This window comes from Orbicella franksi, chromosome 5 (assembly GCF_964199315.1).
Source record: "Orbicella franksi chromosome 5, jaOrbFran1.1, whole genome shotgun sequence".
In the NCBI taxonomy this organism is placed as follows: domain Eukaryota; kingdom Metazoa; phylum Cnidaria; class Anthozoa; order Scleractinia; family Merulinidae; genus Orbicella; species Orbicella franksi.
In genome coordinates this window covers 26141155-26152400 of record NC_138149.1, presented here as the reverse complement: position 1 = coordinate 26152400, position 11246 = coordinate 26141155, and the positions used below count along the sequence as shown (strand labels likewise).

Below are 11246 nucleotides of genomic sequence, written 5' to 3'. Positions count from 1 at the left end.
AACAAGAAGTCCATAATTCCGCCAAAATATAAAGCACTCGACTCCGTATCATGCCCATGGCTCCCGAAAAACCTCTACGCTTGGGAATGTTAGGTTGGTTGCCCGGGGCCGTTGGGGTTCTTTCAGAAAAGGTGGGTGGGGTTGTGCGGACTACTTCCCAAAACCCTTACTCTATTTATGACCAAAATCTGCGAGTTTTGCTACCCTATATATGACCTAACCAAAATTCGATACCCTATTTATGACCGTTGCGGCTGGCACAGTTACCCTAAACATAAGTTATGAAGGGCTTTTGTTGACGGTCTTATTGATAATGATGAAAAAGTAGCTTCGTCCAGGAAACATACCCAATTCAAGACTAGAGTGCTAAAACCATACCTATATAGCCCATATAAGGGAGTACCGCCCCCCCTGCCCCCCCCCCCCGCCTCAGGGTTGGTAGACCCTTGATAACGACGGGCTTAAAGCCTTGTTGGCGCGAGAGGCGAAATGACGATGGCGTGTGTTGTTGAGTGGTATTTAAATTTTGTTACGCACAAACGCATGCAGGTGTGTCTTGTGTAAATAAGACCGATATTTAGGATCAAACTCTGCTTTCTGATTACATTCGTTCGTGCTGTTTGAGGCGATGTGTCTATTAAAGTGCTCGGAAAACTTCACTGGTATGAATTCTACTGCAAACCAGGCTTGCGAACCGTTCGCTGTTAATTCACCGTCTGTAAAATACCTAAAGACGCTTGCTTATGGTATAATCATGTTATTTTCTCTGCTTGGAAATACAGCTATAATCGTCATAGTTTTGAAAAACAAACGAATGCGGACAACGACAAATTACCTCATTGTCAACATGGCCGCATCTGATCTTTTAATCTCTTCTTTTGCCGTGCCCAGAGAACTTACGGAAATTTACACTGGTCCTCGCAGATGGCTCGTAGACGGAATAGCAAGTTTGATTCTGTGTAAGCTTGTCTATGTCTTTCAAGACATTTCTACCGCGGTGTCCATCCAAAGCCTTGTTGTTATGGCCATTGACAGATATCACGGAGTGGTTTTCCCATTTCGCCCTCCGATTGCAACAGCCAAAGTTTGTAAGGTTGTGATTCCAGTTACTTGGACTGTGGCGCTTGGTGTGCACGGCGTTTATTTTTACACTGTACGGCTGATGGTACAAGATAACAAGACTTACTGCTCTTTCAGCTGGGTGTCAAAGTTTGAAGAACGACAGACACAGGAGCATTACTTTATTTTCATTTCAGTGTTTCTGTTTTTGTTACCTTTGTGTGTGATTTTTTCCTTATATGCACTTATTGTCTTAGAGCTGAGAAAACGTCAGCGTGCTGGAAGTAGTGCATCAGTATTGAGTAACCAAAGACGGCGGGAAGATTGGGCAGTAATGAAAAAGATCCTATGCATAGTTTTCCTTTTCATTTTATGCATAACCCCGATCACTATTGCGGCACTTCTTTTTTATTTTGTATGGGACTGGCATATTCCTTGCGGAATGGACAAATTATTTCAGGCAGCGAAGTTCTTTTTCTACTCGAATGCTTCTTTAAATCCATGCGTGTTTTTGCTTTAAATGATAATTAGTATATTCTCAGCTCCGACTATTGCATTTCTAGCTCTCTGATTGGCTCAAAAACTCCGACTATGAGCCATTAGTCGGAGTTTTACCTTATATGGAAAACAGTGCGCCAAGTTTAAAAATTTTCCGCTCTGTAAAATTGTTGAAATAAAAATCGGCGGCAAAAACCCGATTAAGAATATACTAAAACAATTATTCCATTCGACCTTGTTGGATATGAAGTGATCATAACCAACTCGCGCTACGCGCTCGTTGGTTATTTATCACTTCATATCCAACGCGGTTTCATGGAATAATTGTTAAATATCGCAAGGGATTGAAAGATTTGTTAAGACGGAATCGCTCTCCTACAGAAAACAGGTATGGCTTGGCGATGAACGTGCTTCAGGACAGAGAAAATAGAGTCTGGTCAATAAGGCGGGATTATTCAGAAATGGGGAGTTGGCTTGATATTTGTAAATGTGGTCTTGCCAAGATTAATGTTTTCTGTTAGCTAATATTTCCTGTGAAAAAATGGTTTTAGTTTGTGTGTCCTAGCCGATGATGTTAACACAATTTCCTTAGGGTATTCCAAAGAAGGTAAAGTTAAAAATGTTTTAATGAGAAAAGCGTCCGTTGTCTTTTCAAGTAGCTCTATTTGGATGGTGCTGTTTTAGTTTTTAAAAGCAGACCTAATTTGTGTTGTCGTGAAAATCGCCTTAGGTTACATGTATTATGAATTTGATACCGGCTCAGTTTTTAGGAGAGCTAAAGCAACAACGATTTTTGACGAGAATAGAGCAGAGCCGCTATGAATCTTTCAACAAAAAATTTTTGGATAGGTAAATAGAGGGGTCAGCGAGTGATTCAAAGGTCATTTTGTGAGAATTTTCTCCACATTTTTTTAAAAATTAGATTAGTCATTGTGGCACTAAAGAGATAAAAGAATTTTTAGTACCGGATTTAGTTGTCGTCTCCACATTACCAATACCCCTGTTACAGGAAATTTAATCCAACGTTTCCGAACTATTTCCAACGTGTGGAAATAATCTGCAGCACATTTTACGATTCATTCGAAAATTATTCAGCAGCTGAATGTGGGGTTTTAGAGAATAATACACGTTTCTATTTATTTTTTTACTTAGAGGGCTTTATACAAACAAAATAATATTGTTGCTTTATCTGTTGGAAAAACATTTGCCCTGAGTCTTCCAATCAAAATCGCAGCTACATATATTTATGTAAACTCGTTTAAAAGCAGGTGCTGTTTTGTTTTGTTGGTGGGTGTCATTGTGATAAAGCGTGGCTAAAATTCTGTCATAGCTTGTCACAAGTATAGTGATATGGTATCACTTCCTGGGGAATGATACGATATCGTTTCTTGATGGACACGCGGGTCCTGTTGGCGTTTGGTCGCAATCTTTAATTTCTCTGTTCAAATGTTTAAAACTGCGAAACCTGGGAACAGTCGTGTTTACGTAATGCACTTTGTCAGTTTGTTTGTTGGCTGTTTGACACTAACGCGAAGCAAACATTAAATACAGCTTTATTGATCATCGTGATGGTCCGTATTGTTCAAAATGGTAAAACATACTAAGAGCTTTAAAGCTTTACGAAAGTCGCTGGTGAAGGTTTTCAGCACTCGCTACTTTATGGATCGATAAGTACCACAGCCCTGTATTATATGATGCTTAAATAATGGCATCAAACGAGTACTGAAAATCATTGGAGAACGGAAACTGATCATCGTCCTAGCATAATACGTTATGATAACAACAATGCAAACTTTCAAAAACAGCCTTAATGCTAGCTTTAATTCCTTATGATTCACGAGATGATTCCAAAAAGCACTAACCGGGTACAAGAAAGAACTGATAGAAGTTGTATAGATGCAACTTTGGAAATTGCAGAGGACTAAACCAAGGTGGGCAAGACCACTTTAAGGACAAACGTGCGGGGTTTAATATGCAAATGTAGCTTTCTAGCAGTTTTTCTTGATCAGACGCAACACCAATTAGCTTGCTACTTCAATTCTAATCGAAAATTTCAGCTGGCGAATAACATCCAGTGGTACATTTAATTGAATATCAACCTAGCGATATTTCATGAAATAGAATTCTAATGCGACGGAAGCAGTGAATCTGAATATATCTTTTATGAATATAAAATCTCAACATGCAGTAAGAGCTGCTTAAATGTGAATTTTATTATTGCGCTCTGTCTTTTCGCAATGTTCAGAAGTCTTGGTTAGGTCTTGGTAAGTTGTAATTATAACATTTTCCTCGTCCTTGATTATTTTGGACGTCATTATAGTCGTTAAATATTAGCTTTCTTCAACGTGACAAAGGGATACAACTGGAAATTTCTTTGTTTGGTAATATAACAATTATAACGTAATGAATGAAAAACGTAATCCATTGGCAGCGAATTTCGATGAAAATGCTCCCAGTTTTGAGCATTTACCACGCATTGATATTAAAAATGTTGCTGAACAGTAATTGAACGTCCAAAGGCGGTTTTCAGATTATCGAAGAGGACTGAGAAAGGATTCAAATGGAAAAGAAATTAAGAATAAATACATTAGGGAAAGATACTCTCGAACGCAGAAGAAAGAACGCCAAACTGATTATGCAGAATATTGAGGAGACAGGGCATGATCAAATCAACTTTGCTTCAGCGTTCTTCTTTTTACATTTGTCGGCCGGAGTAACTGGTCTTCTTTCATCACCAGCGATGATTTAACTCGAATTCTTCGTGGTTTATCTCACTGTGCTTGGCAGAATAGCCTTGAAATCGTTACCCTGGCGATATGGCAGTGCTAAAATAGAGTTTTTAAAGAAGAAGTGGACGGTAAATCAAAATTATTCAATATGGAAGGCAAATTTCCACTTCCACACAAAATAGAATGGATGCTGTAAATGTTTGTCGGGCATCGCGCAAAATGCAATTGCGACCCATTCGACAGCGGCGCAGATGTTGTCAAGAACTTTGGCGTTTTCTTGGAAACTTTTAGCGTGTGGATGGAATGCCGGATCTAGTGTAGCAGCTGAATGTTCACTTGAAGCTTGAAAAGAAGATCAACAAAAGCCCTTCGCAAATTATGTTTATGGTAATTTAACATTGGTCTGAACTAAGGAACTTATTATAACACAGGTCTGAAACAGGGTTTTGATTTAAGGGTTAGGTCATAAATAGGGTTTCGAATTTTTGGTCAGGTCATAAATAGGGTAGGGAATATCGCAGATTTTGGTCATGAATAGGTTAAGGATTTTGGGAAGCGGGTCGCACACCCCCACCCGATTTTTCTGGGAGTACCCCCCGCTGGGGTGAAATCTAGTCAGCTTTAGTTTACGTGACCTAGCCGGTGATATTAACACAATTGCCTCAGGATAGTCTTAAAAGAGTAAAGCTAATAAATATGTGTTTATGACAAAAAGGGGTTTGTAGGAAGTGTTATTCCTTACGGCATTCTGAATTTGACACCAGCAAGTTTTTCAAAAAGCTAAGCAAAAACTTTGTTTAGAAGAGAAAAGAGTCTCTATAAATCTTTTAACAAAGTTTTATATGGAAAGTGGAAATATAGAAGGGTTAGCCTTTGATTTAATAAAGGGAATTTTGTCAGAATCTTTTCGCAGTTCTGCGTTTAGATCTGTACTAATACTTGCAGACCTAATACTATTACTTAAGGACCTAGCAATGGTTGAAAAGCCGCTTTTAGATAACAAAAATTATTTTAAATTTCAAACTCCCGAGTCAGTTTGCAGGAGAACTCGCTGACACGTACATATTACCTTGACTCTAAAATGTTGACATCTGGACTGACAAGGAAAATCTACAACTGACTCGGTGAAATGTATATTGAATTAATGCCGGGAGATTCAGCAGCAATTTGATAGACCTTGCATGGACTTGATGCACCATATGTCCTTGCTGAATTTACGTTTTTGCCATCATTGACGGACCCAACGCGACCTGCTTTCTTTTAATAGCATAATGTAAAGGCTATGTAAAATAACTTGGAAAGGCACTTAAAATCGGAATGACGTTTAAGTTCGCTTCTGGCTAAACTGAATTTATATTCCACATACCGCCTAAAAGACGTCTACAAAATATGTTCTTGTTCACAACATGTCAAAAAGTTCAGTGAAAGTGATTGAAAAAAAAATTGTGGCACAAAACAGATAAAAGGTTTTGAGCACCAGATTCGCTTTTCTTTTGTCATTCTTAACACCGTTTTTAATAGAAATACTGAATTATCAAGTCATCCCGAATTTTATCCTATTTTTCACTTGGCGTTTCCAGCGTCTGGGAATGCAGCACTTTTACGCAGTCGAAAGGCTTTTAGAGAATAAAACATATTTATAGTGCTTTTCACGGGATTATTTGTCTTTATACAAACAGAATTGTTGCTCTGTCCTTTGAATACAAATTTGTTGAAAATTAATGTGATAATTGTTCCTGATGTAGTTTCGCATGAATTTCATAGTGTTGTATTTTTCGATATTTTCCATTAAAACACTCGTGTCTAGATAATAAAAAGCCGTATCTAATCTTCCTTGGCGTTGTAAACAGTGAGAAAACAGTTATTTCTCACATTGCCTATCGCAGGTATGATCTTTTCCTGGTTTCGCAATGTAATATGTTTTAATTAAAGGAAAGCTGAGGATGGTGACTACACGAAAGCAGTCCTCGCGTGTTCATCGCGGAGTAATATCATGTCATTCTCTTATCATCACTAACCTGATAATATTGTCCACGGGCGCTTACCATTTGTCACAATAAACCGGTTGGGATGACCATTGAATAATGGTAAGGGTTTTTCCAAAATCAGTAAACCAACCGAACGAGATGGCGCTTACCATTTGCAATTCGATTTCTCGTAATTGCTTGCCGCTGATGAGAGACTGGAAACTAGAAAGTTTAGCAAATGGTAAAGAAATTTCCACCGTTCCGTTCTGAACGGAAAAAGAGGACTACGTCTGAAGGTAGTCTACAATTTCCGAACGGATTTTCCAGAAAATTACAGTTCCATTTGACTTTCAACCGAAATTTCCGGACTTTTTTGCTAAATGGTAAACACCCCATATCTGCCACTAGTGAGAATTTTGATGACGTCATTTCCCGCTTATTAGGGTTGTTAAAGGGTGACTTCAAGATACGAATATTACTTTGTTGTCTTAAAAACATGATTTTACTCAAACACTGGTCACAACATCAAATGGGACCATTTTGACATTTTGGCGTCCAGCAAGACTGACTACCATTGTCAGGTTAACGAGACCTTGTTTATTCAGGAGTTACAGCCAGCATTGAAGGCCAATGTCAAGAGTGAAAAACTTTCACTTTATTATGAAAGCTTTTCCATTGTGTCACTTAACAGACAATTTCCGTTTGAAACGTCTTAAATTTCTACTCCAGATGTTTTCTGTCTAGGTTCCAGACCCCCACTGATACATATAAAGAGCTTTCCAAAAAATTTTTACGGTTATACTTTTGAAAATGTATGTTGCCTAGCATACGAAACGTCAAGTTCATTAAATGCATGTTTTTTAAATGTTTATCACCGCTGTTTGCATTATATTTTTAATCAAGATTTTACTCACTTGCTGCATTCGCCCGTGAAGTATTGTTTTTACCACTCGAAAATAAAATTCAGATCTTCGCTCCACTGTGTAATGCTAATTTTTATTATAAAGACACGAGTGTTTTAATGGAGAACACATGCCCACCACTCGTGAAATTCATGCGAAGCTACATCCGGGAGCCGAGCGGGTCTTTAATTCAAATATTAGCACAGATCTAATTACATCAAACGTAGAAAATCAAGATTCTGACAAAATTACCTTTAAAATCACACGCTAATTCCTCTATATTTTAACTGTCCAGATAAAACTTTATCAGAAAATTCATTGGAACTCTATTCTTGTGAAAACACCCGGTTATTGCTATCAGTTTTCCTTTCAAAAGTGGCCGGTATCAAATTCACAATACCCTAAGGCTACTTTTACCACATTACCACTTAGGTCTAGGATTTTAAAATAAAACTCTCATAAACACATATTTGTTAGCATTTCTCAGTTTCCTTAAAATATTCTTAGGAAATTGGGTTAGCATTACCGGCTAGGTCAGGCAGACTAAAGCCGGCTAGATTTTTGAGGGAAGCTATCCAAATAAATAACCGCATTTCAATTATCAAGCTAAGTTTTCATTTATTAATCCCTCCAATACGGAACAAATTATCTACCAGACTGCCTTTTATTCTGTCGAGGGGTGTATATTGATGTGCATTTAGTTTTACTGAAGCACGATCATCGGTAATTCATTCCTGTTGTCTTCATACTACAGCTTTCGTCTTAATAAATTTTTCAATCCCTTTCGATATTTATTGTTTAAAGCAAAATAGAGGCATGGATTTAAAGCGGTGTTTGAGTAGAAAATGACCTTCGCTGCCTGAAATAATTTGTCCATTCCGCAAGGTATATGTATATATATTGATGTGCATTTAGTTTTACTGAAGCACGATCATCGGTAATTCATTCCTGTTGTCTTCATACTACAGCTTTCGTCTTAATAAATTTTTCAATCCCTTTCGATATTTATTGTTTAAAGCAAAATAGAGGAATGGATTTAAAGCGGTGTTTGAGTAGAAAATGAACTTCGCTGCCTGAAATAATTTGTCCATTCCGCAAGGTATATGCCAATCCCATACAAAATAAAAAAGAATTGCCGCAATAGTGACCGGGCTGATGCATGAAATGAAAAGAAAAACTATGCATAGGATCTTTTTCATCACTGCCCCATCTTCTCTCCGTCTTTGGTTACTCAATACTGATGCACTGCTTCCAGCACGCTGACGTTTTTTCAGCTCCAACAAAATAAGTGCATATAAAGAAAAAATCACACACAAAGGTAACAAAATTAAAAACACTGAAATGAAAATAAAGTAATGCTCCTGTGTCTGTCGTTCTTCAAACTTTGGCACCCAGCTGAAAGTGCAATAAGTCTTGTTATCTCGTACCATCAGTCGTACGGTGTAAATATAAACGCTGTGCACACCAATCGCCACAGTCCAAATAACTGGAATCACAACCTTACAAACTTTGGATTTTGAAATCGGAGGCCGGAATGGGAAAACCACTCCGTGATATCTGTCGATGGCCATAACAACAAGGCTTTGGATGGACACCGCGGTAGAAATGTCTTGAAAGACGTAGACAAGCTTACACAGAATTAAACCTGCTAGTCCGTCTAGGAGCCATCTGCGGAAACCTGTGTAAATTTCGGTGAGTTCTCTGGGCACGGCAAACGCAGAAATTAAAAGGTTAGATGCAGCCATATTGACAATCAGGTAATTTGTCGTTGTCCGCATTCGTTTGTTTTTCGAGACGATCATGATTACAGCTGTGTTTCCAAGCAGCGAAAATAACATGATTATAGCATAAGCAAGCGTCTTTAGGTATTTTACAGACGGCGAGTTTTCAGCGAACAGTTCGCAACCCTGGTTTGCAGTAGAGTTCATACCGGTGAAATTTTCTGAGCAGATTAATAGACACATCGCCTCAAACAGCAGGAACGAATGTAATCAGAAAGCCAAGTTCATTCCCAAATATCAGTCTTATTTACACAAAAGACACCTGAAAACGTCTGTGGATGACAAATTTAAATACCATTTAACTATCACTACAGGGCATTATCAATTCGTGTCCTCAGGCCAGTCACATTGTCAACGAAATACTCTTTAACACAGACGTTTTTGAGAGATGGGCGGAGGTAGAGTTTTCTATTCTTTTGGCCGGTATATAGACTTCTCGTTAAAAACGTCAGGTAGTGAATGAGAAAATAAAGAGGTTATAAAATCATTGCTTAGAGGATAAACTCGAGCTACCGAAAGAGCCAACAAATGAACAAAATCTCTTTCATTTGCGTCGAAAAGCCCCGTTTGCTTCATCTTTGCTCAGTATTGCAAATGCATTAAAGTTCAGGTCAATACAGATAGCTTGAAGTAATAGCACGCCCACAAGGAAATATAATGCCTATTCATAAACAGCTACAATTTAAAATTCTTTTGTACGCATTTCAATTTGCCCAGCTAATCTCGTTTGAGAGTAATAAATCTATTCGTAAAAGGTACAGCCACTTAATTAAGTCTTGTACTTAGCAGGTAAACAATAAAGGTCATTAAAAGCAGCATATTCCTATTAAAAAATTATCAACGCTTGTTTGATGTAAATATCACTGGTAACCTCAGGTTGAATTTATATAATGAAGAGTTAACTAAAATGCAACCCCCGTGATGCTGTTTTTCTACGTGTCTAGTTTAATTAAGAACTGGTCAAAAACGACTTTAAAGCTATTCCGCTCGTGTGTAAAAAGTGGCATATCGCTTCCCTGAGCTGTCAGAGAGTGATTTAATCTTAGTGATCGAATGCCATAAAAGAATTATTGAACTCGGTTATCGGAACATGTCGTGACTTGTCATTGTCTCGTAGATCATTTATTTGCCTCATCCTTCCGCTTCGGCAAATAATTGATCTGCTCGCCATTGACAAATCACGATATTTTTCTCAACCTAGTCCAATTATTGTGAATGATTGCGTGCACGAGATGTTATTCATAAGACATCAAAAACCGATGCGAAAGTTTTTATATAACGTAATTTTACATTTATTATTCAAATTTAGCGGTCTTGATAAACAGGACTCGCAGATTATTTTCACAATCACGTTGACAATGATATCATGATGATTCTTATCGCTTATTTTCAATTCTTTATGTATTTCTAACTCGTTACTGATAAGCAGTAAAATACGGTAACAATAAGGAAACAGTTCACTTCGTCTGTTATTGATAAGAAAAAGGACCCAGTACTAACACGCGCGGTGTCTTGGTTCTAGCGTAACACCTTAGACGAAAGCTTACACAACTTAATCATAAAAATTACAATTTTCTCGGTTGTGATTGGCTTAAAAAACTCCTATTTTCCACTATTTCACTTGCCAAGTTTTTATCGGACAGTTCAGTAAGCCAAACACATTCAAATTTGTTGTTTAAATCAACCAATCACATTCAAAGTTGTAGCTTAAATCAACCAATCACAACCTTGGTTTGGAAACTTGGGGAGCATGCCCCCGGACCTCCCTAGCAAAGAGCGCCTCCGGCGCTGGATTTTCATTTCAATTGGGTCACCGATAATACAGTAGGAACCCCTCTATGCAAAAATGCTGGCTGCGCTCCTGGCTCAGTCCTGTTACCATTACTTATCACAACAAAAAGACTGATTGTCGCCCTTCCGAGTCATTTGTAGGAAAAGAAAAATATATCATGTACAGACGTGTAGGAAAAAGAAAATTATCATTGCACTGGCCGGGAATCGAAGCCAGGCCTCCCGCGTGCCAGTGGAGAATTCTATCACTGAACCACCAGTGCTGATGTGGAAGAAAAGTAGGATGTTTATAGCGATTTTATTTTACTTTGAAACATGTTTTCTCGAATGAGAAAAAATGGCCTCAAGAAAGGGCTTCCAGCACTTCATCCACTGTTTATATTATTAATAAGTAATCATACGGTTTCGAGTTCAATTTGGACTTAATTTGCACGAGTGAGTGTTTCAAAAAGCTGAAACTGCACGAGCCGCTTATATTAATAGGAGATGCGGCCTTAGTTAACAGCGTACACTTTTGAT

The 11246-nt window shown here is 38.0% G+C and overlaps 2 protein-coding genes across 2 annotated transcripts; one reads left to right on the top strand and one right to left on the bottom strand.

Moving 5' to 3' along the window:
• Positions 1–572: 572 nt before the first annotated feature.
• LOC145487902 (QRFP-like peptide receptor) lies at positions 573–2507 on the top strand. The gene is made up of 3 exons (XM_081466675.1): positions 573–1572; positions 1874–1945; positions 2480–2507. Exons 1-3 carry the CDS (start codon positions 629–631, stop codon positions 2505–2507), a joined length of 1044 nt encoding a protein of 347 aa, XP_081322801.1. The 5' UTR covers positions 573–628.
• A 5558-nt stretch (positions 2508–8065) lies between these two features.
• On the bottom strand, positions 8066–9485 carry LOC145488489 (QRFP-like peptide receptor). Its single transcript, XM_081467365.1, has one exon. The coding sequence runs from the start codon at positions 9117–9119 to the stop codon at positions 8118–8120; it is 1002 nt and encodes a 333-aa protein (XP_081323491.1). The 5' UTR covers positions 9120–9485; the 3' UTR covers positions 8066–8117.
• Between the last annotated feature and the right edge of the window lie 1761 nt (positions 9486–11246).

Coding starts and splice junctions, on each gene's coding strand:
- LOC145487902 (XM_081466675.1), top strand. CDS start 629: ATGTGTCTATTAAAGTGCTCGGAAAACTTCACTGGTATGAATTCTACT. Junction 1,573..1,873: donor TTAAATCCATGCGTGTTTTT/GCTTTAAATGAT, acceptor AACGCGGTTTCA/TGGAATAATTGTTAAATATC. Junction 1,946..2,479: donor CGCTCTCCTACAGAAAACAG/GTATGGCTTGGC, acceptor TTTAAAAATTAG/ATTAGTCATTGTGGCACTAA.
- LOC145488489 (XM_081467365.1), bottom strand. CDS start 9,119: ATGTGTCTATTAATCTGCTCAGAAAATTTCACCGGTATGAACTCTACT.